Below are 27,166 nucleotides of genomic sequence, written 5' to 3' on the forward strand. Positions count from 1 at the left end.
GCCTGTGTGTGTGTGTGTGCTTAGTCGTGTCCAACTTTTTGAGACCCCGTGTGTAGCCTACCAGACTCCTCTGTCCATGGAATTTTCCAGGCAAGAATTCTGGAGTTGCTATTGGGTTGCCATTTCCTGCTCCAGGGGATCTTCCCAACTCAGGGTTTGAATGCACATCTCTTGCATCTCCTGTACTAGCAGGTAGATTCTTTAGCACTGAGTCACCTGGGAAGCCCAATACAGGCCTAAGATTACTATCATTTTCAAAGGTCTCCTTAAAAGGCTGGCTCTTGGCTGGTGTCTAAGAACTTGGATTTCAGGAGGTTTCCACCAATTTCTTAATATTAGTGTGGTTCACTGGGCCTAAACTGTTTGTAAAAACAATGTGGTTTATGTTGAACACCTGCTTTCCTTCCTGAAGTCTGGAATTCTGGTATATGGTAGCAGAGGACACCTACAAGACCATCCTCCAATAAAGACTCTGGTCACTGAGTTGCTAGTGAGCTTCCCTGTAGACTACACTTCAACACGTTATCACAATTAATTGCAGGAAGAATTAAGCATGATCCTATGTGACTCCTTTGGGATAGGGCTCTCTTGGTAGAGAGTACCTGTTTTCCTCTGAACTTCACCTCATGTGCCTTCTCCCTTTGCTGACTTTATTTTGTGTCCTTGTAGTATAATAAATCATAGCTATGAATATAATTATATCTTGATAACTATGAGCCCTCCTAGCAAATCACTGAACCTGAAGTTAGTCTTGGCGATTCCCAACACATAATTCAGAAATTTTATTATAAAATAACCAAAGCTTGTTTATAAACAGTATAGTAAACAAAATCAATTATCTTAAAAAAATCCACATCCTAATTTAATTTGTTGCTAAATCTTTTCTTTAAAAAAAGTTTTAAGGCATCCAAAGCTCAAAGAAACCATAAAAAGTATAGATGTTATTTATTTATAATTAATAAAGGCTAACGGAGCCTGGGGAGAAGGCAATGGCACCCCACTCCAGTACTCTTGCTTGGAAAATCCCATGGATGGAGGAGCCTGGTAGGCTGCAGTCCATGGGGTCGCTAAGAGTCGGACACGACTGAGTGACTTCACTTTCACTTTTCACTTTCATGCATTGGAGGAGGAAATGGCAACCCACTCCAGTGTTCTTGTCTGGAGAATCCCAGGGACGGTGGGGCCTGGTGGGCTGCCATCTATGGGGTCACACAGAGTCGGCCATGACTGAAGCAACTTAGCAGCAGCAGCAGCAACGGAGCCTGGTGGGCTGCCGTCTATGGGGTCGCACAGAGTCGGACACGACTGAAGTGACTTAGCAGCAGCAGCAGCAACATAACATTGTTTATTTTGAATTAAGCACCGTGTGAAGTGCTTTCATAAGCATTATCTCATTTAATCCTTACAACAGGACTATGAGGCAGAGCCTTTAATCATCTCCACTTTACAGATTAAAAAAAAGTAAAGTTTGAAGAAGAAACCTTCATCGTTCCACCATCCCTCCTCTATGGTAAAGTGGTAGAGTAAGTATTCAAATACAGATCAATATGACTCAAATTTCCATTTCAATGTTCATTATATCCCCTCCCACAGTAAAAAACACGAAACATATTTCCAAAAACCTATTTCTAACACTTTTTATGCTATTGATCTTCATAAATGGCACCATAGCTCACATTTTTGGTCATAGTACAGGCATCCAGAAAGCATTCCTTATTAGGTAAAATATAAATTATTAAAAAAAAACAAGTTTTCTGGCAATATTTTTTTAAAAAGCCCAGCACAACTCTTGGCACACAGAAGGCATACAACTTTCCAAGAAAGTGGACAGAGTTAATCTCATTCTTTCCAATGGCTGTATTATGCTATGCTTCCTTCTTAATAGTGCATCAAAATATATTTAAGCATCTCCTCTATTGGAAGTCATTCAGAGTGTATGCCATTATAAGGAATGCTGCAATGAATATCAAAGTACATGTCTTATGTACTCATGATAGTTCTTTGTGGGATGAATTTTCCCCTTCAAGTCATATGGCTGGATGGCAAGATACATATTTTTAAATTTTTTCATTAGACAATAAACTTTCCTCCAAAGTGGATGTTCCAATTTATATTTCCAGCAACAATGTTTGAAGGTGCTCATTTTACTAAGCCATTAATAGTAAATAATGTTATATTTTGCATTTTTGTCAATTTGCTAGGTGAAAAATGGTATCATCTTGTTTTAATTTCTGTTTCTTTGATTATTAGGGAGGTTCAACATGTTTCACATTTACTGGCCATTTCTTTTTTTTACATATTTTCTATTTATACCCCTTAATTTTTCTATTAGCTTGTCTTATTCCTTTGTAGAAGCTTTAAGGTTTTTATACATGGATTAGACACCCTTTATCTTTTACATTGGCTGTAAACACATTTTGGCTTCCTGGGTAGCTCAAAAGGTAAAGAATCTGCCTGTAATGCAGGAAACATGGGTGTGATCTCTGGGTTGGGAACATCTCCTGGAGAAGGGAATGGCAACTCACTCCAGTATTCTTGCCTGGAGAATTCCATGGACAGAGTCTGGCAGGTTACAGTCCATGGGGTCACAGAGTTGGACAGGACTGAGGGACTAACACTCACTCTCATAAACACTTTATCCTTGTTGGCCATTTATCTTTTAAACTTTAATTATGTTTTACCAGAGATTTACAATTTTTATGTAGTCAAGTATAACAATCTTTCCCTCTATGACTTCTACCTTTGGTGTCTTGCTTACAAAGGTCCTTCGTATCCTAAGAGCTAAAATATAACCTTCTAAATTTTTCTAAATTTTTTATAATTTTGTTTTATTTGTATCTTCATTTACTTACAACTTAACCTTCAAAACATATGTAAGTTAGTTTTCTGAATGGTATATGATAAGAAGCTATAGTTAGATGAAGTTACAGATTGGTGAAAAAAGAACAAATGCACCTAGCTTTCATAAACTCCTGAGGTAATTTATCATGAATGGATACAAGAGAAGCAACCTGAAATGTCACCTCAATATATTTTTGGATTCTATTTAGTTCATTAATCTATTTCTTCCTGGGCTAGCTAGTACAATATAGTTTATTTAAATATATGTTTAGAGAAAATTCACATTAGAAGGTAAGCTTCACAAGGGCAAAACTCACACCATTCCTGGTGGCTGCCTTCTTATCTCTTTGATTCACTGGTATATTCCCAGAGGATAGACTAGTACTTGGTGGGTGGTAGGTACTTAATATCTTAATATTTATGTAGATTGAAGGAATGAATAAACACACAAATTTTGGGTATTCCAAAACTTCAATTTCCTGACATTCTACTTTTACCCTTGTTATATGATGGAAACTTTTGATTTCTGCTGTAAAGCCTTTTTAAAGTAAGACAGACTTATAGCACTGTTCTTGATCTCTGGTTAACATAGTAAAACATTACTGAAACATTATCATCATCACCAAACAAGCACACAGCTCTAAGACAAAGGTAAGGGTCACCAAGATTTTATATAGGACAGATTCCCGGCTCACATTCAGGTTAGGAAAGAAAAGTGTCCACATACTCATACATATACATATGTAAAATAAAATATTCTATAAAATATGTTAAATGCCAAATACATAATATAGATAAGGATGAAAAACATATAGAGTCAGAAGACTGGGCTTCCATGAACAAGCTTTCAAACCTGTAAACAAAATAATAATTCCTACCTCTTAGAATAATTTAAAATTTGGAAAAGAAGGCAGCCACCAAAGATGGCCCTAAAATGTTACATAACAGTCAAATCTCAGAAATAATAACCATTCAGAGAGCTTTTACTTTATGACATTGTTTTAAATGCTTTCTTGTACTACCTCATTTAATCCTCTGAAAAAGTGTAAGTTATAAGTACCATTATTTTTTTTCCCAAAATTTTACTGATGAGCATACCTAACTTTGGTTCACACAAGTCACTCTGTGGAGTATGAAACTGGGGTTCAAACCCAAAGATTCTGGCTCCAGAACCTGAGTGCTTAACTACCACAGGAAACAGTCTTAGTACACTTTAAAAGAGCAGAATTTAGACAAGCAGATAGGCTGAGGCTGCCACGTTCACCTTCCTGCCTGGAAGAATACATGACAATTTGGAGAAGGTAGCAGTTAAGAAAAGGAGTCTTCAATCACCTTGAAAAGCCACCGCTGCTAGGGCAACCATTCATAAACTTTCTCTTGGGTGCTTCTCCTCTAATACAGCACATCTGTCATCGTTACCCTTAGAGTCATCAACTTTTTAGACGGAAAAAACCAAAAGACATTATTTTTCAATAATTAATGCTATTACCCAGTTGCCAGAGTAAAAGCTCTCTGGCCTTGATCTTCTGGAAATCTCTTTTTCCAGGCCGTGCCCTTAACACCAAGGATCTCTGTGAAGAAAACAAATGAAGACAGCAACCCAATGCAACCTAGCTGCAACTGATCCTAAATACCTGCAGTTCCTAACTCTGAATCTTCATCCCCGCTTCTTAACACCCTCCCCTCAACCCCTCCCCCATCCCGGCACTAATACCACCTGGAACTTCCTTAGGAACATATGGCCAAATAACAACTGCTGAGGTAACAGCGTTGCCTCCAGTCAGGTCCACAGACTGCGCTCTAAGGCCACGGGCTCCTTTACTCCGGATTCTAGACCCGGCTTTGGCGCTACCAGGCCTCAGACAAGACATCAGGCCTCGCGCCCACGCTCCGGCCCTCCCCCTCCTGTTTCCACACATCTCCTCAAAAAGGCCGGTTCTCCCTCTAATAGCTCCTAAAAGCCCGGTCACTTGGTACAGAAGCCTGTGGTCCTGCCCTCTGGGTATCCCGGGGCCGCCTCCTTCCCCAGACGCCACTTCAAGTCGGCTACCTCATTCCCGCCTCGCGTCGCTCCACCAGAGAACTCGGGTCCCAGGGCGTACCTCAGAAACGCGGCCTCCCGGGCGCTGCGTGCGTCGCAACGCGTGAAGTTGGCGCAGGGACCAGGAGCCTCGCGGCCAAGGGGCGGGGCGCCCTTCTCCAGGAAGCCAATCAGCGCCCAGTGGGACGGCGCTCGGCTGGCGCGGGGCGGAGTCTGTGGTGGCTGCACTGGTAGCAGCAAGCGCAGCTGGTTCGAACAGGCTGAGGTGGCAACTGGTAGTCGGCGCTAGCGGCAGAGGCAAAGTCAGAGCCGCAGGAGAAGGATGAATGGAGCAGCTGGACCTTCGCATATTGACAGCCGCGAGCGAGTTCTCAAGTTAGGGGGCAGTTTTGAGAAGCAGCCTCGCTGCGCCTTCCACACTGTGCGCTGTGAGTGAGGACGCCCGAGGGGAAAGGGAGGAGTTCTGGTTTTGGGGGTGCAGAAGCACAACCCTCTCCAAGTCGTGTTCGAACAGATCCTCTTATTCTGTGGGAGAATGGGGTGCCCTGCGCGACCCGCTGCTTTAGCCGGAAGGTGCTAGGGAGTTGGTGGAAGCAGGCAGATGGAAGCCGCAGGTGTGGGGAATTCTGAGTGGAGTGATTTAAGGGAGACCAGCAGGGCTTCCCTGGTGGTTGAGACGCTAAGGAATCGGCCTGCAAAGCGGGAGACCTGGGTTCCATCCCTAGGTTGGGAAGATCCCTGGAGGAGGAAATGGCAGCCCACTCCAGTATTCTTGCCTGGAAAATCCCCATGGACAGAGAAGCCTGGCGGACTATAGTCCATGGAGTCGCAAAGAGTTGGACACAACTGAGCGACTAAGGACTACAGCAGATACAAAGGGACGCTATGTGGGGTAGGTCAGCAGAGGCGACTATGGATGGAGTCAGAGCTGACTGGTGGCCGATTCAGAGGTGGAAAGGAAGGTACAGTTGACCGTTGAACTACGCAGGGGTTAGGGGTGTCGATCTCGCGCAGTGGAAAATCCACTTATTGCTGTCTGTGCCTCAGAAACCAGGGAGTCGATACACGACTCACCCGAGGTCCAGAAGCGGAAGCCGTTGGGTAGAATCAGACTCAAACTCTAGTGTTTTGATTCCATGTGTGTGACCTCTAATGGAACACATACTTCTCCCATTCTTCATTAATTTAAAGATCTGTAAGATGAAAATACCGGTACTCTATTTAGTGGGGAAAAATCCAGCATGTAAGTGGACCTGTGAATCTCAGCCTCGTGCGTGTTACTCAAGGAACAACTGTAGTAAGGTAACAAGTGGATGGGGGGCAAAGGGAAATGGGAAGGAGAATGCCTTTAGGTTGGTAGGGAAATATTCTTTCCTGTCTTCACTTTTGGTATCTCTGACTGATGGGGGTTCTTATTTAGTGTATTTCTGGGGAAAGGTTTTTGGATCATTCTAATATCTGTATCTCTTTTGGACCCCCGATTTCACTGAGTCATTTATCAAATACTGATGATCACAGTATTGAAGGGTGCACTATTAATTTATTAGAAAGCTCTTTTGTCGTCTGGAACTACTTTTGATACATTTTCCTCTTTTATGTTGTTGAGATAGGAAATAAAACTCTTTTGCTTTAATAGTTGGATGGTGTAGATTCCAGGAAGGAAATTATATTATGATTTGGTATGTAAAACATTCATTCTTTGCATAATAGCCCTCATAGAATTATAGAGTGGGAAGGAAACTTGGAGATCATTGAGTCATAACCTCTTGTTTTTCTGTGGCAAAATTGTAAAGTAGGTATTTTTTTCACTTCCTCTTACTACAGTACCCTTCCTTAGTGTCTCATCATTCCACCCTTCTCAGTCATTCTGTCGTAATGTTTTAGAGATCTTTATAGTTTTTGCTCTGAAGTGTTTCATGCTTTGTTAAAACTCACATTCTCCTTAGGTTTGCTTAGTGTACACAATCTGATTATGGTAACTCACAGTGAAGATATCAAGAGCCTACAGGTTTAACTCTCCAAGGATATATTTTTACATTTTATGAAAGGGTTTTATTAAGCAAAATTAATATCCAGTTGATAGAATAAATGAGAGAATATTTGCAAACAGATCTTCAACACTGACCCTCCCCTACACATTTTGTCTAGAGAGAGCTAGTGCTGGCTGTGCAGTTTCTCTCCTTCTTCAGCTCCATTTTCCAAAAGTATGGTAGAGTTTCATCTGGTTTCTCCACGCCTTTCTCTCAAATAATATCTTCCTTCTCCTTTCCTCTTCTTTCTCAGGGTTCCAGTCATCATAGTATTAATTTTTAAAATTATGTTTTAAGATTATACAAATTTGCTGAAGACTCGATTTTCATGACACTTGGGTATATCTTTTTGAGGGCATAAAACCCAAATTAAGTGAAAAAGAAATAGACTTCGAAAAGTGCTTTGCAGATGCCTTAAAGTCTTTTGTTTATAAAAGTTCTCAAGATGCTGGAATTGTGTCTTCAGAATCAGGTATTGGATGATCCAGTTACAAGAATGAAAATAAACAGAACAGCAATGGTAGTAACCACAATAAACCCAGGTGTTTGAATATACTTTTAATCCTGTGGAAGACATTAGAAAGGTGTTCAGCCCTTAGTTTTTTTCTTGTTGAAGCAGACAGAACCTTTCTAGATTTATTAAAATAAAACCAGTCATTATCCTTGAGAACTGGTTCATTTCCCATGTAATTCTTACCCCATTAAAGATTCAGAGTAAATGATGAAAACTATAGACTTTCTTACAGGCAAGTGGACATGATTTGTTTATTTTAAAAAAAGTATGCATTTCCTTTCTGGAAAACAGAAATGTTTATTATTTTTAATTATCACTACTGTGCATAAAGATATATTTTTTCTGAAGGAGATTGATGGAGAACTTTCTGTTTTTAAAAAAATATATTCATGTTTAGGCTCAGTAATGAAGTAGAACAGAAATACACACATAATATATTAATTTCAACTTTTCCATTAACTATGTAATTTAGAAAATTCACTTTAAATTGCTGAGCTCATCTTATCTATAGAATGAAACAATAAATTCAGCATTCTCTAATTTTTTATTATAATTATGAAATAGTCTTAAATTGATAGATATGTGAAAAATACTGAAAAATATTTTCAGTATCAGTTTTACATAATGCTCAAAGCTTTCATTTATCCCCTAAATGTAAATATCTTTATAATCTTCTAAGGATTTTAACAGGTAAGGTTGTGAAATACATATTAAAAGTATCATAATTTTTAAGAATATATATATTAGCATTTTAAATAGATAAAAGTTTTTATCTATTTAAAAAGTTTTTATTGAAACAAAGTTGACATATGTTAGTTTCAGGTGTCCTATATAATGACTTTATATTTGCATTCATTATGAAATGATCACCACCATAAATCTAGTAACCATCTGTCCCCATACAAAGTTATGATAATATTATTGACCATGTTCCTTATGCTGTGTATTATATACTCAATACTTGTTTATTATGTAACTGAAGGTTTGTACCTCTTAATCCCCTTCTGAGTGGGCCTAATTTATAACAAACACTCAAATCAGTGTGACTTGGAAGAAAGTCAGTCAGTTCAGTCAGTTCAGTCACTCAGTCATGTCCGAGTCTTTGTGATCCCATAAATCTCAGCACACCAGGCCTCCCTGTCCATCACCAACTCCCGGAGTTTACCCAAACTCATGTCCATCAAATCGGTGATGCCATCCAGCCATCTCATCCTCTGTCGTCCGCTTCTCCTCCTGCCCACAATCCCTCCCAGCATCAGGGTCTTTTCCAATGAGTCAATTCTCATGAGGTGGCCAAAGTATTGGAGTTTCAGCTTCAGCATCAGTCCTTCCAATGAACACCCAGGACTGATCTCCTTTAGGATGGACTGGTTGGATCTCCTTGCAGTCCAAGGGACTCTCAAGAGTCTTCTCCAGCACCACAGTTCAAAAGCATCAATTCTTCAGCACTCAGCTTTCTTCACAATCCAATTCTCACATCCATACATGACCACTGGAAAAACCATAGCCTTGATTAAACAGACTTTTGTTGGCAAAGTATCTGTTTTTAGGTAATTGGGTAATTATGCCTGTTCAATACACTTAGGTTTTGGAAAAACCTGGATGTGAATTCTGACCTTCACCACCTATGTATGTAATATAACTTTGGGAACATTCTCTGAGTTTTCAGTCTCAGTTTTTTAGATGTAAAATGATAGTAATAGCATTTACATTTCAGAATTTCAGAATTAAATAAGATAGTATAAACAACCTAGCACGGTGTTTGGTACATGGTAGAGTATAAATAGTAGTCACCGTTATTCTCGAAGGTTATATTCAAATGTGTATGAGGAGTGCCAGTAAAGGTAATTTATTTAGACTTTCAGAAAGCATTTATCAGGGCTTGGCAGTAAAACCTATCAAAAGATAGTTGGCATGTGGTAGGGAAGATGTGGGGTGCTCTATAAATGATAAACCAAATGCTTAACTGCAGATGCCTCACTGGGTAGAAGCATTTGAGTAATAGGACTCACTAGAACAAGTGCTGAATTTGGGCTAGCACTAGTTTTGCAATTTATATCCAGATAAGTGAATAAAGATTGAAATTCCTAAGTTTGTAAATGACACCATTTTTTGCTGTCATAAAATGATGAGCTCATGGACAGTGACTGCATGAAGACTGTGAGGCACCAAGTGGAGCCATTCCTAAAAAAGTGGTTGTTAAGCTTTGGTGTGAGCAAATATTAGAGAGTACACTAATGAACATACGATTGAAATTATATTCACAGGAATGTTCTTCTGATTAGTGTGGTATAACGGAAAGGGTATGTGTTTTGGAGTTAGTTGAATTAGTTCAACTCTCAGGAAATAAATTTATGATACTAATTGTGGGCTCCTTTGTGAAGATACTGACATTGTGTGATGCTACAGCCAAAACAGCCAAAAAGTAACAGAAAAGTATTGAAAACAAAACAGGAAATGGTTTTCTACTCTTAATGTGGTGTAAGTAATTGTGTTGTAAACTTGAAGAAAATAATACAGGTGAAGGAAATCCAGAGAAAATAAACAAATGATAAAATTAGTAGTGGGGTTTCCAAACCAAGAAAAACTGAAAGAAATAAACTTCTTAGTCTGGAATCATAGCAACTTAAACATTAGAAAGCATATGCAAAGTATGACATGAGATTATTCAATAAATTCTGTAATTTTAGAGCTCTATTTAACCCCTTGAAACACAAAAGTTGCATACTTTAAAAGAAATTTATTGTGTGAGGTAAATAAAAGATAACACTACTTAATATAAACAAGTAAAAAGTGGAATTTATTAATTCCAACAGTAATCATTAGAAATGTAGATTCAGAATAGTTCAGAATAGTGTCGATAGACTTATTGGTTATAAATTCCAGCTTATCATTAAGCAAAACTACAGGTGTGTTGAGTACATTTCTGTATGTTATGTGTATCTCATATACTATAGACATTTATTCATAGGCTTTTAAGGGCTTGTGAATCCCTTGAAATTATATAGTATTTGATATGTTTTTTCATAAATACATTTTTATGCAAAGAGGATCTATAGCTGGTCTATAATTTTCATCAGATTCCCAAAGGGACTTACGGCTATTGCTCATCTCCTATCACCAACCCCCAGACACACGCATATATACAAAAGTTCAGAGCTGTGGATCTAAGGCAAAGAAGATAGAAGGGTAGAGTATAGTATAGAATGGTGTGGTCACTCACCCAGAGCTAGACATCCTGGAGTGTGAAGTCAAGTGGACTTAGGAAGCATTACTACAAACAAAGTTAGTGGAGGTGATGGAATTCCAGCTGAGCTATTTCAAATCCTAAATGATGATGTTGTTAAAGTGCTGCACTCAATATGCCAGGAAATTTGAAAAACTCAGCAGTGGCCACAGGACTGGAAAAGATCAGTTTTCATTCCAATCCCAAAGAAGGGCAATGCCAAAGAATGTTCAAATTACCATACAATTGCACTTATTTCACATACTAGTAAGAATATGCTCAAAATCCTTCAATCTAGTCTTCACCAGTACATGAACTGAGAACTTCCAGACGTACAAGCTAGATTTAGAAAAGGAAGAAGAGCTAACATTTGTTGGATCATAGAGAAAACAAGGGAATTCCAGAAAAACATCTGCTGCTTTGATTATGCTAAAGCCTTTGACTGTGTGGATCACAGCAAACTGTGGAAAGTTCTTAAAGAGATCAGAATACCAAACCACCTTATCTCTCTCTTGAGAAACCTGTATGCAGGTCAAGAAGCAACAGTTAGAACCAGACATGGAACAACTAATTGGTTCTAAATTGAGAAAGGAGTACATCTAGGCTGTATATTTTCACCCTGCCTATTTAACTTATATACAGAGTACATCATGCAAAATGCCAGACTGGGCCAGATTCATAGCCCTTAAAAGCCTATGAATAAATGCCAGACTAATGGCAGAAACTGAAGAGAAACTGAAGAGTCTGTTGATGAGGGTAAAAGAGGAAAGTGTAAAAGCTGGCTTGAGACTCAACATTTTAAAAAAAAATTAAGATCATGGCATCTGGTTTTATCACTTCATGGCAAATAGAAGAGGAAAAAGTGAAAACAGTGACAGATTTTATTTTCTTGGGCTCCCAAATCACTGCAGATGGTGACTGCAGCCATGAAATTAAAAGACACTTGCTGTGTGGAAGGAAAACTGCCAAACCTAGATAGAGTATTAAAAAGAAGAGACATAACTTTGCCCCAAAAGTCCATATTGTCAAAGCTATGGTTTTTCCAGTAGTCATGTATGGATGTGAGTGTTGGATAATAAGGAAGGCTGAGCACTGAAAAAGGGATGCTTTTGAATTGTGGTGCCAGAGAAGACTCTTGAGACTTTTTTGGGTTGCCAAGAAGATCAAACCAGTCAATCCTAAAAGAAATCAACCCTGAAAGTTCACTGGAAAACTGATGCTGAAGGTGAAAGTCCAATACTTAAACTTGATTCAAACAGCCACCTGATGCTGAGAAAGATGGAATGCAAAAGGAGAAGGGGGAGACAGAGGATAGATAATTACATAGCATCACCAACTCAGTGGTTATGAATCTGAGCAAGTTCTAGGAGACAGCAGGGGACAGAGGGGCCTGGCGTGCTGCAGTCCATGGGGTCACAAAAAGTCGAACACAACTTAGCGACCGAACAAGAAGAATAGTGGCTTGAGTTCCTGAGTTATCTTTTACTGGCTTCATTACTTAGAGGAGTTCACCATCAGTAAAATTTGGATGAGAATATTAAAATCAAAATGTTGTTGTGAAGATCAAAAGTAATGATATAAAGAAAAAGAATCAGTTTTTAAACACTAAAATAGAGATTATAGATTTATAGCCTACTGGCAGATTTTGACTTTACAGATGTTTTGTTTGACCCCCACAGATGTTGTTTTAACATGAATTAGTTGTAAATCCTAAAAATCAAGATCCTTTATACAAAAATATGGATTACGAGTGTCAAGTTGGTTTATTTCTCTTCCTTGGTTTTTATCTCATCACAACAAAAATTTGGAACAAGGGACTAAACCCCATTCCAGGCACACCCTTGAGAGCTCACAGATATGCTACAAAAATAACCACAGAGACTCTTCCAACTCTTGCACATGTGCCCTTGGCACATAGTGGGTACAAACTAACCACAGGCACTTCTTCAAGTAACCTTAGGCAGCTAGGAGCCCTTTAAGGGTTCGTAAATATTCTACACATACATATATCTGATCATAACAGATGAAATTGTGAGAAGACATACACAACAGAGTCTGTTGTTATATAACTTGCAATTGCCAGTTGGCCTTGAGTGTATGCCCATTTGTATTTCCTTTCTTTGACTGGTGGTAGGTACAAGCCCTATTTTGCACTGGGCACAACCAAAAGGAGGAGACAAGAAGTATAAAAAGAGGAAGCCAACAGGGATGAGGAAGACAGCCGCTTTGGGGTCAGCCTGCTCCCGTGTCTTGGGAGTGTCTGTCTAACAGAAAATCTGTCTGTTTGAGTGGAACTGAGCTATAACTTGTCTGTTGTTTTAAACCCTTTAGTCCATTGTTCCAAATTTTTGCTTTAGAGATCAGCTTGCATCCTTTTTGGATAGGCCACCCCTCATTGCTCATGCCCAACTTCGTACCTAACACCAGCTTCTCTTTTGAAAAAATCAGAAGATGACAACAGTGAAGGAATTCTATATCAGAATTATTATCAAACATTGATGTATACTGATGTGAATTAGTTTTAAGTGATTTTCATATCTTAGTTTTTTAAACTTATTTATTTTTAATTGGAGGATAATTGCTTTACAATGTTGTGTTGGTTTCTGCCATACATCAACATGAACCAGCCATAAGTATACATATGTCTCCTTCCTCTTGAACCTCTCTTCTACCTCCCATCCCATCTCAACCCTCTAGGTTGTCACAAAGCACTGGGTTTGAGTTCTCTGCGTCATACAGCAAATTCCCACTGGCTATCTGTTTTACATATGGTAATATATATGTTTCCATGCTCCTCTCCCAATTTGTCCAACCCTCTCCTTCCCCCACTTTGTCCACAAGTCTGTTCTCTATGTCTGTGTCTCTATTGCCACTGTGCAAATAGGTTCATCAGCATCACTTTTCTAGATTCCATGTATATGTGTTAGTATACAATATTTGTTTTTCTTTTTTTGACTTATTTCACTCTGTATAACAGGCTCTAGGTTCATCTACCTCATTAGAACTGACTCACATCTCAAGTGCATTCCTTTTTATGGCTAAGTAAATTCCCTTGTGTGTGTGTGTGTGTGTGTGTGTGTGTGTGTATATATATATCACAGTCCATTCATCTATCCACGGACATCTAGGTTCCTTCCATGTCCTAGCTATTGTAAATAGTGCTGCAGTGAACATTGCTGCTGCTGCTAAGTTGATTCAGTCATGTCCGACTCTATGTGATCCCATAGATGGCAGCCCACCAGGCTCCCCCATCCCTGGGATTCTCAAGGCAAGAACACTGGAGTGGGTTGCCATTTCCTTCTCCAGTGCATGAAAGTGAAAAGTGAAAGTGAAGTCGCTCAGTCGTGTCCGACTCTTAGCGAACCCATGGACTGCAGCCTACCAGGCTCCTCCATCCATGGGATTTTCCAGGCAAGAGTACTGGAGTGGGGTGCCATTGCCTTCTCCACAATGAACATTGGGGTACGTATATCTTTTTCAATTATGGTTTTCTCAGAGTATATGTGCAGGAGTGGGATTGCTGGGTCATGTGGTATTTCTATTCCTAGTTTTTTAAGGAATCTCCGTAGTGTTCTTCATAGTGGCTACATCAATTTACACTCCCACAAATAATTCAGGAGGGTTCCCTTTTCTCCACACTCTATCCAGTATTCATTAGTTTTAGATTTTTTGATGATGGCCATTCTGTCTGGCGTGAAGTGATAACCTCATTGTCGTTTTGATGTGCATTTCTCTACTGATAAGCAATATTAAGCATGTTTTCATGTGTGTATTAGCCATCTGTATGTCTTCTTTGGAGAAATGTCTGTTTCAACTTTTTGATTGGGTGGTTTGTTTTTCTGTTCTTGAGCTACATGAGCTGCTTGTATATTTTGAATAGTAATCCTTTGTCAGTTGTTTCATTTGCTATTATTTTCTCTCATTCTGAGGACTGTCTTTTCACCTTTTTTATCATTTCCTTTGCTGTGCAAAAGCTTTTCAGTTTAATTAGGTCACACTTGTTTATCCTAGTTTTTATTTCCAGTACTCTAGAAGTTGTATCATAGAGGATCTGCTGTGATTTATGTCAAAGTGTTCTCTGCCTATATTTTCCTCTAAGAGTTTTGTAGTTTTTCATCTTAATGTTTAGGTCTTTAATCTAGTTGGAGTTTCTCTTTGTGTTCTTTGAGTTTTCTGAGCTTGTTTAGTATGTGAAATACTTATATCTCAGCATCCTAAGTTCATGTAGGTGATATATTTTAATGACATACTTTAATCCAAAATGAAAGCATATTTTAATTTCTTATGAAGTGGCAGATTTGGTTAAATTTACACATCTTTTAGTGGTTTATATATCCATGAGAAACTCAAGCTGTTAAATAAGCTTTCTTTAAAGTTTCCCCATGAATATGTGTTTGCTGTGTTTTCATTCATTTCATATTCTGCTAGCATAGCAGAATTCCTTGGTTCCCTGTTGGCTCAGAAGGTAAAGAATCTACCTGCAATGCTGGAGACCAGGGTTCGTTCCCTGGGTTAGGAAGATCCCCTGGAGAAGGAGATGGCTACCCACTCCAGTATTCTTGCCTAGAGAATTCTATGGACAGAGGAGCCTGGTGGGCTACAGTCCATGGATCGCAAAGAGTTGGACACGACTGAGCGACTAACTCTCTCACTTTTCCACAGGACAGCAGACAAGTGGTAGTAGGAGATCAAGGTGGTTTAAGAAGAATTTAGGGGAAAACAAAAACCTGAACATAACAAACTGTGGAAAGCTCTTGAGTTCAGTTCAGCCACTCAGTCGTGTCCGACTCTTTGCGATCCCATGAATTGCAGCACGCCAGGCCTCCCTGTCCATCACCAACTCCCAGAGTTCACCCAAACCCACGTCCATTGAGTCGGTGATGCCATCCAGCCATCTCATCCTCTGTGGTCCCCTTTTCCTCCTGCCCCCAATCCCTCTCAGCATCAGAGTTTTTTCCAATGAGTCAACTCTTCGCATGAGGTGGCCAACGTACTGGAGCTTCAGCTTTAGCACCATTCCCTCCAAAGAACACCCAGGACTGATCGCCTTTAGAATGGACTGGTTGGATCTCCTTGAAGTCCAGGGGACTCTCAAGAGTCTTCTCCAACACCACAGTTCAAAAGCATCAATTCTTCAGCACTCAGCCTTCTTCACAGTCCAACTTTCACATCCATACATGATCACTAGAAAAACAATAGCCTTGACTAGACGGACCTTTGTTGACAATGTCTCTGCTTTTGAATATGCTATCTAGGTTAGTCATAACTTTCCTTCCAAGGAGTAAACATCTTTTAATTTCATGGCTGCAGTCACCATCTGCAGTGACTCTGGAGCCCCCTAAAATAAAGTCTGACACTGTTTCCACTGTTTCCCCGTCTATTTCCCATGAAGTGATGGGACCGGATGCCATGATCTTAGTTTTCTGAATGTTGAGCTTTAAGCCAACTTTTTCACTGTCCTCTTTTACTTTCATCAAGAGGCTTTTGAGTTCCTCTTCACTTTCTGCCATAAGGGTGCTGTCATCTGCATATCTGAGGTTATTGATATTTCTCCTGGCAATCTTGATTCCAGCTTGTGCTTCTTCCAGCTCAGCGTTTCTCATGATGTACTCTGCATAGAAGTTAAATAAGCAGGATGACAATATACAGCCTTGATGTACTCCTTTTCCTATTTGGAACCAGTCTGTTGTTCCATGTCCAGTTCTAACTGTTGCTTCCTGACCTGCATATAGGTTTCTCAAGAGGCAAGTCAGGTGGTCTGGTATTCCTATCTCTTTCAGAATTTTCCACAGTTTATTGTGATCTACACAGTCAAAGGCTTTGGCATAGTCAATAAAGCAGAAATAGATGTTTTTCTGGAACTCTCTTGCTTTTTCCATGATCCAGCGGATGGTGGCAATTTGATCTCTGGTTCCTCTGCCTTTTCTAAAACCAGCTTGAACATCTGGAAGTTCACGGTTCACGTCTTGCTGAAGCCTGGCTTGGAGAATTTTGAGCATTACTTTCCTAGCGTGTGAGATGAGTGCAATTGTGTGGTAGTTTGAGCATTCTTTGGCATTGCCTTTCTTTGGATTGGAATGAAAACTGACCTTTTCCAATCCTGTGGCCACTGCTGAGTTTTTCAAATTTGCTGGCATATTGAGTGCAGCACTTTCACACCATCATCTTTCAGGATTTGAAATAGCTCAACTGGAATTACATCACCTCCACTAGCTTTGTTCAGAGATGGAAATACCAGACCATCTGACCTGTCTGCTGAGAAACCTGTATGTGGGTCAAGAAGCAACAGTTAGAACCCTGTATGGAACAACTGACTGGTTCAAGATTGAGAAAGGAGTACAATAGGGCTGTCTGCTGTCAGTCTGTTTGTTTAGCCTATACACTGAGCACATCATGAAAAATGCCAGGCTGGATGAATTACAAGCTGGAATCAAGATAGGTGGGAGAAACATCAATAACCCAGATATGTGGATGATACCACTCTAATGGCAGAAAGCAAAGAGGAACTAAAGAGCCTCTTGATGAGGGTGAAGGAGGAGAGTGAAAGAGCTGGCTTAAAATTAAATATTAAAAAAAAGTAAGATCATGGCATCTGGCACCATTATTTCACGGCAAATAGAAGTGGAAAAGGTGGATGTATCGTGACAGATTTCCTCCTCTTGGGCTCTAAAATCACTGTGGATGGTGACTGCGGCCATTAAATCAGAAGACAGTTTCTTCTTGGCTGGAAGGCTATGACAAACCTAGACAGTATGTTGAAAAGCAGAGACATTACTCTGCCAACGAAGGTCTGTATAGTCAAGGCTATGATCTTCTCAGTGGTATGTACAGTTGTGAGATTTGGACTGTAAAGAAGGCAGAATGCCAAAGAATTCATGCCTTCGAACTATGGTGCTGAAGAAGACTCCTGAGAGCCCCTTGGATTGCAAGGATATCAAAGCAGTCAATCTTGAGGGAAATCAGTCCTGAATACTCATTGGAAGGACTGATGCTGAAGCGGAAACTCCAGTATTTTGGTCATCTGATATGAACAGCCGACTCACTGGAGAAGTCCCTGATACTGGGAAAAATTGAGGGGAAGAAGAGGGCTTCAGAGGATGACGTGGCTGGTAAGCGTCACCAGTGCAATGGACATGAAATTGGGCAAACTTTGGGATATGGTGAGGGACAGGGAAAGCTGGCATGTTGCAGTCCATGGCTTTGCAAAGAGTCGGACACGACTGTGCAACTGAACAACCACAAAAACCTGAAAGTTGAAAAAGTTCTACTGACAATTGGTTTTAGCAAATTGTGAAGACGCTGACATTATTTGATTTTTAGCAGTGGACCATCGTAGTTTGGATGATCTTAATATAAACAGATTCTAAGGGATCATGATGTTGAGGAATACTGTTTTAGAGTGTAGTTATTTCTTTTTTTTCCCTCAGAATTATATATACAGAAAAACTGGGTTGTATTCTATTTGTTTATTTTTAATAATAAGATTCTTCTAATCCATTTTAATTACTGGCTGCTGGAAAATGATTTATCACTATGAAACATGCTCATTTTTTGATATCCACATATTCAGGTATTATTCCAACTTATAAAAAGCTGTATCTGTATGTATTTTTAGATGACTTCAAACCTGCCTCTATTGACACTTCTTGTGAAGGAGAGCTTGAAGTTGGCAAAGGTGAACAGGTGACAATTACTTTACCAAATATAGAAGTGAGTATATATATTACTATTTAAACTGAAGAGATTTTTAATAGAATTTTTACTAAATTTAAATGAAAATAATTGCATAGTTAATATAGTGATGATCAGTTAAAGTAATTAATAAATACAGCAAAGCAAAAAATCTTAAACTATCTTAAATAAAACAATCTTAAAATGCTTGAAGCCTTAAACTTTACTTTGTACTTGTCAATAACTATCTTATTAAATGATGTGAAACAATTAGAGATCTAAACATATTTATTAAATCACTATTATGAACCAGATTTTATACTACAAACTAGGAATAATAGCATATCCTCTGCCACCTAGTCCTAATCTGTTATAGCAGACAGGCACATGAACATCTAGAGCTATAGATTAGAGTGCTGATAAAATTCTGTTTAAGCATGTGAACATAATTAAATGCTCTGCCTGGTGGAATCTTGAAAGGCTTCACAAAGCAGGTGCTATTTGGGCCAAGACTTAAAGGACAAGTGGAATTTCACCAGTTATAAGAGGAATAGAATATTCTAGGCAAAAGAACAATATGTGAAAGGTTTCTGTGGAGAAAGGACTAGAATTTTGTGACTAAATTAACGCATGTAGTAAATTACAGAATGATGAAAAATGATATGAGACTGGAAAGGTAGATTGGGATCAGATTATAAAGAGTCTTTTATTTGTAATATAGAATTTGAAGTTTATCCCATAGGTATTAGAGAACCATTAGAGGTTTTTAGAGTTCCCCTGATGGCTCAGTGGGTAAAGAATATGCCTGCAAATCAGAGGTAACAGGAGACAAGGGTTCAGTTCCTGGATCAGGAAGATCCCCTGGAGAAGGGAATGGCAACCCTCTCCAGTCTTCTTGCCTGGAAAATTCCATGGACAGAGCATGGGTTGCAAAGAGTCTGAGCATGAGTTAGTCATGACTGAGCGACTAACACTTCACTTTCAGAGGTTTTTAAGCAGAGAAATAACATGGTTAGATTTGTGCTTTAGGAATGATTTTAGCAATAACTTACTTAGGGAATGGGTTGGTAAAGAGAGAGACTAGGTCAGGGGGCCTTAACCAAAAGTTTTGCCCATTTCAAAAATCTTCAGATGTTATCAAATATTGTTTACATTGTATGCTGTAGTTTTCTCAATCCTTGAGTTATAAATTTCTCAGCATTCAGCTTGTTTCTTTTATACTCACTTGATCTATTCTCAAAGAAAACCAAGATTGTAAATTGATAATTTAACATAGAAAACACCAGACTTTCTGAGATTTTTTTTTTCCTTTGTCTTGTTTAATTTTTGTAATAGGAATGGTTTTGTGCTAGTTCATCCACATTCTCTTATATACATTTATGAGATGGCTTGTCATGGTTAGAGATATAGCCAGTAAGCTCTCTATCCTCTATCTAGCCTTCCATCTTTTTCTTTTTAGCAGCCAACACTATGATTGAGACCTCACTTTTATGTCAGACTGTATCAGTTAGTGCCTGTGAAGTTTTCCCTAATGTTAATTAAATTCATGGGGGCATTCTATTGTATGTTTCTCATATGCTCCCTTAGAAACTGAAGGAAATGAAAAATAGATTTCAATGTGAAACAGTGTAGATAAGTAAGGCTTTGCATTATTCTGTTATTAAAAAGCGTTCAGATTCTGGTGTCTCTAAAATAGTTAGGAAATTAAGTACCCAGTAATCTAAGGCTTTTTTTGCTTTGTGAGGTTTATTAAAGAAAAACCTAAATTTAAAATTTATTGAAAAACATCAGGTGGTTTTTCCCACATAATATACAGCACAGCAAAAAAAAAAAAAAAATACAGAGGTAGACTAGATGTGGTAGGTGTCCTAAAAAATATTACCATTTAATGAGAAAGATAGGAGATAATTGATTAAAGTTTCATAATGTAAGAACTATCATAAAGGTATACACAGAATATTATGGGATTACAAAGAAGGGATCATTCAGCCTGGAGAGGGAAAGGAGACATTGGGAATGCTGTCTTGGAGGATGAGTTGAAATTACCTAGGTGAAAGAAAGAGATAAGGACTTCTTAGGCAGAGAAAAGATATGGGCTACAACAAAGCAACAAACAAGTCTGTTACATTTGAAGAACTACATATAGGCCACTATGGCTAGGTAAGAAAGGGTGCCTATGAGGACATAGTGGGAGATGGAAAGATATTTAGGAATCAGATAAAGAAGGGCCTATTGTGTAATGCGAAAGAATTTGAATTTTATCCTGTACTGTGACTCTCACATAGCTGGAATGGAAAAGAATTGTTAAAATTACTGTTTGCTAAGAGCAGTTTTTTTTTTTTTTTTTTTGCCTCCAGGGCATACAGTCTGTAAACAATTGTGAATAAGACTGGAAACTATATTCTCAAATTTTGTGGTGTTTTCCTCCTTCCCAATGGGCTTCCCTGATAACTCAGTTGGTAAAGAATCTGCCTGCAATGCAGGAGACCCCAGTTCAATTCCTTGGTCGGGAAGATCCCCTGGAGAAGGGAAAGGCTATCCATTCCAGTATTCTGGCCTGGAGAATTCCATGGACTGTGTAGTCAATGGGGTCACAAAGAGTTGGACACAAATTCCTTTCACTTTCACTTTCCTCCTTCATTAAAGAACTTTAACTAGGTAGGAGCTTTACATTTCTTCACTTTTCTTAATTTTGTGGGTGTTTGTAGAAATGTATTGATTATTAGTTTGAGGCATTTAGATTCTCCTATTTTCTTTATCAACTTATTTTCATCATCTTGGTGAAAATGCCTAGAAGCTTGGAGGCATTCCATAAAATAGAACTTTTATTATTCTTTTAAGAATACCTTAAGATTCTGGTGGTTCTTTGATAGGGTAAATTTTCTCATTTTCATTTCTCTAGGTTTTCTTTGATAGTATCAAATAGAAGAAATGAATAAAAATGAGCACTCTTAAGGGAGTCAGCATTGGGCATTTACAAGTCTCTCATTTTTACAAAAAACTCTCTATGTTTGACTGCTATAAAATTTCAAAATGTTGAATTTTGAAAGGAAAAGAGATACTTGACTTCTAATGATTTGTCACTGGTGCTGTCCAAGTCTGGGATATGTTTAGTGTTATCTTGCGAGGTACTCTTGTGGGCTTCAGTGAAATAGCCCACAGGAAACTTCAAGCTACACATCATATTATGCAATGAATGTATGTCTAGCGGTTGCTCAACAACTCTAGCTCTCAAACCCTGGACATATGAGAGTTCCATATGTCTGATGGCTACATGCCTTCGACTCTGTTGGTCAAAGTCCCTTCCAAGATGAATATAGTCTGATTCTTTGCTTTAAGTTTACATAGCTCACTTGGGAAAGTAGCCCACCACATTCTTGGGACTTTAGCTTATTTTAGGACTAGAGCCCTATTTTAATGTCCTATTACAATTATACTTTTAAATGAAGTATATCTTTTATCATCGTATAATAAACCTTTTTACCTTGTTTTTGTGATTTTAAGCTTAAATACCACCTTGCTTAATATTAATTTTGCCACCTTTGCGTTCTTTTTATTTGCATGTTCATGGAATCTTAGTGTCTTTTACTTTTATTTACTTACATTTTTAAGTATACCTTTTATTAATGGAATATTCTGTGTTTCAGTTTTATACCTAATTTGCACTTTCTATTTTTATTAGGAGAATTCTATCCACATTTAGTTCAAAGTTGATATACTTGATTTTTATTTCTATTATGTTATAGTGTGTGTGTATATATATATATATGTATATATATTCAGTTCAGTTCAGTTCAGTCACTCAGTTGTGTCCAACTCTTTGAGACCCCTTGAATTGCAGCATGCCAGGTTCCCTGTCTATCACCAACTCCCGGAGTTTACTCAGACTCACGTCCATTGAGTCTGTGATGCCATCCAGCCATCTCATCCTCTTGTTGTCCCCTTCTCCTCCTGCCCCTAATCCTCCCAGCATCAGGGTCTTTTCCAACGAGTCAACTCTTCACATGAGGTGGCCAAAGTATTGGAGTTTCAGCTTCAGCATCAGTCCTTCCAATGAACACCCAGGACTGATCTCCTTTAGGATGGACTGGTTGGATCTCCTAGCAGTCCAAGGGACTCTCAAGAGTCTTCTCCAACACCACAGTTCAAAAGCATCAATTCTTCAGCACTCAGCTTTCTTCACAGTCCAACTCTCACATCCATACATGACCACTGGAAAAACCATAGCATTGACTAGACAGACCTTTGTTGGCAAAGTAATGTCTCTGCTTTTGAATATGCTATCTAGGTTGGTCATAACTTTCCTTCCAAGGAGTAAGCATCTTTTAATTTCATGGCTGCAGTCACCATCTGCAGTGATTTTGGAGCCCCCAAAAATAAAGTCTGACACTGTTTCCACTGTTTCCCCATCTATTTCCCATGAAGTGATGGGACTGGATGCCATGATCTTAGTTTTCTGAATGTTGAGCTTTAAGCCAAGTTTTAATTTGTTTTCTCTTTTTGTTAATAGTTTTATGAAGCATCTCTTCTTTTTTCTTTTTCTCTTTGTTTTCCCTCATGTTACTTTGGGAGTACTATTGTGCTCTTCCACTCCATTACTGATTCCTTTCCTTTCCTGTTATTCACAATCCAACGTGCTCAGATTTGCCTGTCAGCAGATGGAAAACAAAACTTGAAGGAAAGAAGGAAGGAGGGTAGCAGTAATCTAGGTGAGCTAATAATTGCGTTCTGAAGTTGGGTTATAGCAGGAAACATGAGGTAGTAGGATGTGTTCAGCAGTTATTCAGAAGCAAAGAGAGTTCATATGCTTAGGAGTTCACTGGCACCTTAGTAGTTATTACCCCTTTCTTCGGACCTGAAGTAAGGTCAGAAATTGAAGTTGAAAATAAGAGTGGTGCTTAATTTAATGAGTAAAAAAGTTTAATTAAAAAACTTATTTGCAATCTTCCTGGTGATCTGATAGTTGAGAATCTGCCTTGCAATGCAGGGGATGTGGGTTTGATCTGTGGTTGGGGATCTAGGATCCTAGATGTTACTGGGTAACTGAACCTGCATGCCATGACTAAGGCCCAACACAGCCAAATAAATAAATAAATATTTTTTAAAAATTGTTCAGAGTATAGAAGGCAGGCATAGGGATTGTAAACAACCTGTTTAACCTTTATTTATAATAAAAAATGTTCATATTACTCATATGAGCATTCATTGAGTATCTGTGCAGATCTTGGTACTGTAAAGTAAATGCTTGGAGCAATAAAAAAAAATTTTAATCAGTCTTCCTTCTTCAGAAACTCAGAGTAACAATAAAGTATTGTATTTTAAAATGTTTTCTATTCTAAGAATACAAGTATTTTTAAGGAGAATATATTGCGTGAATCTCTTAAATGTTACATGGAGCCCTTGGGTTGCTCTTTGGGGATATCTTACTCACTTGTTTTCAGTGAAGACATCTAAAAAATATATTTACCAGCCAAGTAGGTATATTTGTTAAGATCATGCTTCTGGCTCTGTACCTTACCAGGGCTTCTCCTGAGTGATCCACATCTCACTCTTTCTTATAGGCCACTCCAGATGTGTCCTCTTCTATGTGCTGTGCATGCTAAACTTCCTATAGTTTTGTCTTAGAAAATTTTGTTTCTTTCTTTTGGCTTCATCATGTTCTCTCGCAACCTCTCAGAAGTCTCTAATCTATCGCTTTTGTATGGCAGCCTCAATTACAAAATTTATCTCATACTCCTCCTTGTGGTCAGGTGTACAATCTCTGCTGCTGCTGCTGCTGCTGCTAAGTCACTTCAGTCGTGTCTGACTCTGTGAGACCCCATAGACGGCAGCCCACCGGGCTCCACCATCCCTGGGATTCTCCAGGCAAGCAAGAACAATGGAGTGGGTTGCCATTTCCTTCTGCAATGCATGAAAGTGAAAAGTGAAAGTGAAGTCGCTCAGTCGTGTCTGACTCTTCGCGACCCCATGGACTGCAGCCTACCAGGCTCCTCCGTCCATGGGATTTTCCAGGCACGAGTACTGGAGTGGGGTGCCATTGCCTTCTCTAATAATTGTTAACTTTTAAAATATGATATGCCCTTTTAACCTTTCTGGTGGCTCAGATGGTAAAGAGTCTGCCTGCATGCAGGAGATCTGGTTTTGATCCCTAGGTCAGAAAGGTCCCTTGGAGAAGGGAGTAGCTACCCACTCCAGTATTCTTGCCTGGAGAATCCCATTCTCCAGAGGAGCATGGCGGGCTACAGTCCCCAGGGTCCCAAAGAGTCTGACAGGACTGAGCAGCACTTCACTTTGGTCTTTTATGGGGGCCTTCCAGGTGGCTCTGGTGGTAAAGAATCCACCTACAATGCAACTAGTGGTAAAGAATCTGCCTACAATGCAGGAGTTCAATCCCTGGGTGGAGAAGATCCCCTGGAGTAGAAAATGGCAACCTGCTCCAGTATTCTTGCCTGGAAAATTCCATAGACAGAGGAGCCTGGTGGGCTACAGTCCGTGGGGCTGCAGATTTTTAGAAGTCACCTTGTTCTAACTTGATCTAACATTACTATTGTGTTTGACAAAATTATTATAATTAGTGCTGTAAAAATTAAATGCACTTCTATAAAGTTCAAAACCAAGCAATTATAACAATATATTGTTTAGGGATACACATATGTGGGATAAAATAAGAGAATGAGAAACATAAAATTCCTTCAGGGTTGAGGAAAGTGGGAACAAAGGATAGAAGAGGAGCATGTCAGTAAATGTGGGTTATTAGGAATGAGCCAGGGTTCTTTAACCTTTTATTGTGGAAAATAGAATAGTATAATGAACTCCTGTGTACTTATTGAGTTTCAAGAATTACCACCATTTTGCTGTTTTTAATATAGTCTCCTACCACTTCCTTTTCCTGTCATATTTTAAAAGCAATCCCAGATATTCATAAATGCTTGTGTATACATCCTTAACTGATAAGGATATTTTTACTTTCACTTAAGGACCATGCTAACCATCACTTACCATGAAATTAATTATAAGACCTGGTCCATATTTATGTTTTCATGATGCTTTCAAAAATGTCTTTTTTCAACTTTTCTCCCTAGGAATCCATATAAGATCCTTATATAGCATATTTATGTATTCATTTATTTTGTATTGAGGTATCGTTAATTTACAAGGTTGTGTTAGTTCAAGTATATATCAAAGTGATTCAATTATACATATCTATCTATATTTTCAGATTATTTTCCATTATAAGTTATTATAAGATATTGAGCATATTTCCCTTTGCTATAGAGTAGATTCTTATTGTTTACCTATTTTATATTCCTATATTGCATTCTGATATTATGTTTCTTATCTCTTTTATTCTGTAAAATTCCCTGACCTCTATTATGACATCAGTTTGCTGGAGAAGCCAGATTAATTGTTCTAGAGGATATACCCACATTCTGGATTTCAAATAACTTCTGTCTGGTATTATGTAACTTGTTTCTCTCTCCTCATGTTTCCTATAAGCTGGTAGTTATTTTTAAAGGCTTGATGAGAATTAGATTCTTTGTAAGGTTTTTTTTTTTTCAGGTGAGAATGCTTTGTAGATGGTGCCTTGTACTTTCTTTTATATTACATCATGAGGCATATAATGTCTGCTTGGCCCACTTTTAAGGGTGCTAACATTAATCAGTTGGTTTAATGCAACATTTTTCTTGATACATTGATTTTACTTAATCTGCATAGGGGAGCACCCCTTTAATAAGATTTCAGATTTGACAAATTAAAGAAGGAAGAAGAGGGGTAGGGAATATAATTCAGAACTTTTGTCCCCTTATTGTAAAGTATATTGGCTGTATTAGAATTGAATCCCAATTGCCTGTTGTAGACCAAATCTACAAAGATTTATGAAACAAATCTTTACTGGCTTAGTGCAACTACTTCCTCTAGTCTCTTTCCTCAAGACAGCGATTTTGAGATCTCAGTCTCTCTTCATCTGTGTTTTTTACTATAATCCTTATTGCCAGAGTAGTAAATTAAGGTAATTAACTTAAGTGACTTGAAGTACAATATAGATTGAAAAAGACAGAAGATCTCAAGTGAAAGTCGCTCAGTCGTGTCCGACTCTGCAACCCCATGGACTCTACAGTCCATGGAATTCTCCAGGCCAGAATACTGGAGTGGGGCTGTTCCCTTTTCCAGGGGATCTTCCCAACCCAGGGATCAAACCCAGGTCTTCCACATTGCAGGCGGATTCTTTGCCAGCTGAGGTACCAGGGAAGTGAAGATCTCAGTCTCTTTTAACTGAATTTCTATGAAAAATTTCAATAATAATAAACTTTTTAAACAGGGTTCAACTGCACCAGTAACTGTTTTCAAAGGTTCAAAGAAACCTTACTTAAAAGAATGCATTTTGATTATTAACCATGATACTGGGGAATGTCGTCTAGAAAAACTCAGCAGCAACATCACTGTAAAAAAAACAAGGTATGTGGTTAATGAAAGAAATATTTTATCAACACATAAATTGCTAAGCAAATGTCAATGAAAAAAGTTATTGGATTAAGTCACATTATTATATAAGGATTTTTCTATGTGGTGCAAGATGTTTTGATTTTTTTGCAAGTTTAAATTTGATGAAGATCCTTTAGCCAGAAGCTTTTACCATTTCTCCCTATGATATATAAAAGCTTCTTTTGTTTCTAAATGTTTTCTTATATGTAGTTATATCTTTATTCTATTGTAGATATGTTTGTAGAACTGGACTGAAAGGAGTCATTATGCACTCTCCAAATAATATCATTATTGTTAGTAAAATTTTATCAAGCACCTAGAAAACAAAAGGGAGAATTTCCAATACAAATAGTAACCTC

The 27,166-nt window shown here is 38.5% G+C and overlaps 2 protein-coding genes across 9 annotated transcripts in view; one reads left to right on the forward strand and one right to left on the reverse strand.

The window, feature by feature from the left end:
* IQCB1 (IQ motif containing B1) overlaps positions 1–5,059 on the reverse strand; it is a 43,460-nt gene extending 38,401 nt beyond the window's left edge. For 4 of the 8 annotated variants that reach the window (XM_006073414.4, XM_044942489.2, XM_006073408.4 and 1 more), the window contains exons 1-2: positions 4,892–5,025; positions 4,174–4,275 (exon numbers count right to left, since the gene is read on the reverse strand). The gene's annotated coding sequence lies outside the window, so the exon portion shown is untranslated. Of the gene's footprint in view, positions 1–4,173; positions 4,276–4,330; positions 4,413–4,891 lie in introns of all 8 variants that reach the window. The other 4 variants (XM_025284915.3, XM_006073409.4, XM_006073411.4 and 1 more) reach the window with 3 other exon arrangements.
* EAF2 (ELL associated factor 2) overlaps positions 5,057–27,166 on the forward strand; it is a 53,525-nt gene continuing 31,415 nt past the window's right edge. Inside the window, exons 1-3 of the mRNA XM_006073416.4 lie at positions 5,057–5,310; positions 18,268–18,362; positions 26,644–26,780. Of these exons, the coding sequence (XP_006073478.4) occupies positions 5,205–5,310; positions 18,268–18,362; positions 26,644–26,780 (338 nt within the window). The 5' untranslated portion in view covers positions 5,057–5,204. The remainder of the gene's footprint in view (positions 5,311–18,267; positions 18,363–26,643; positions 26,781–27,166) is intronic.

The sequence above is a fragment of the Bubalus bubalis genome, chromosome 1 (genome assembly GCF_019923935.1).
Source record: "Bubalus bubalis isolate 160015118507 breed Murrah chromosome 1, NDDB_SH_1, whole genome shotgun sequence".
Taxonomy (NCBI): Eukaryota; Metazoa; Chordata; class Mammalia; order Artiodactyla; family Bovidae; genus Bubalus; species Bubalus bubalis.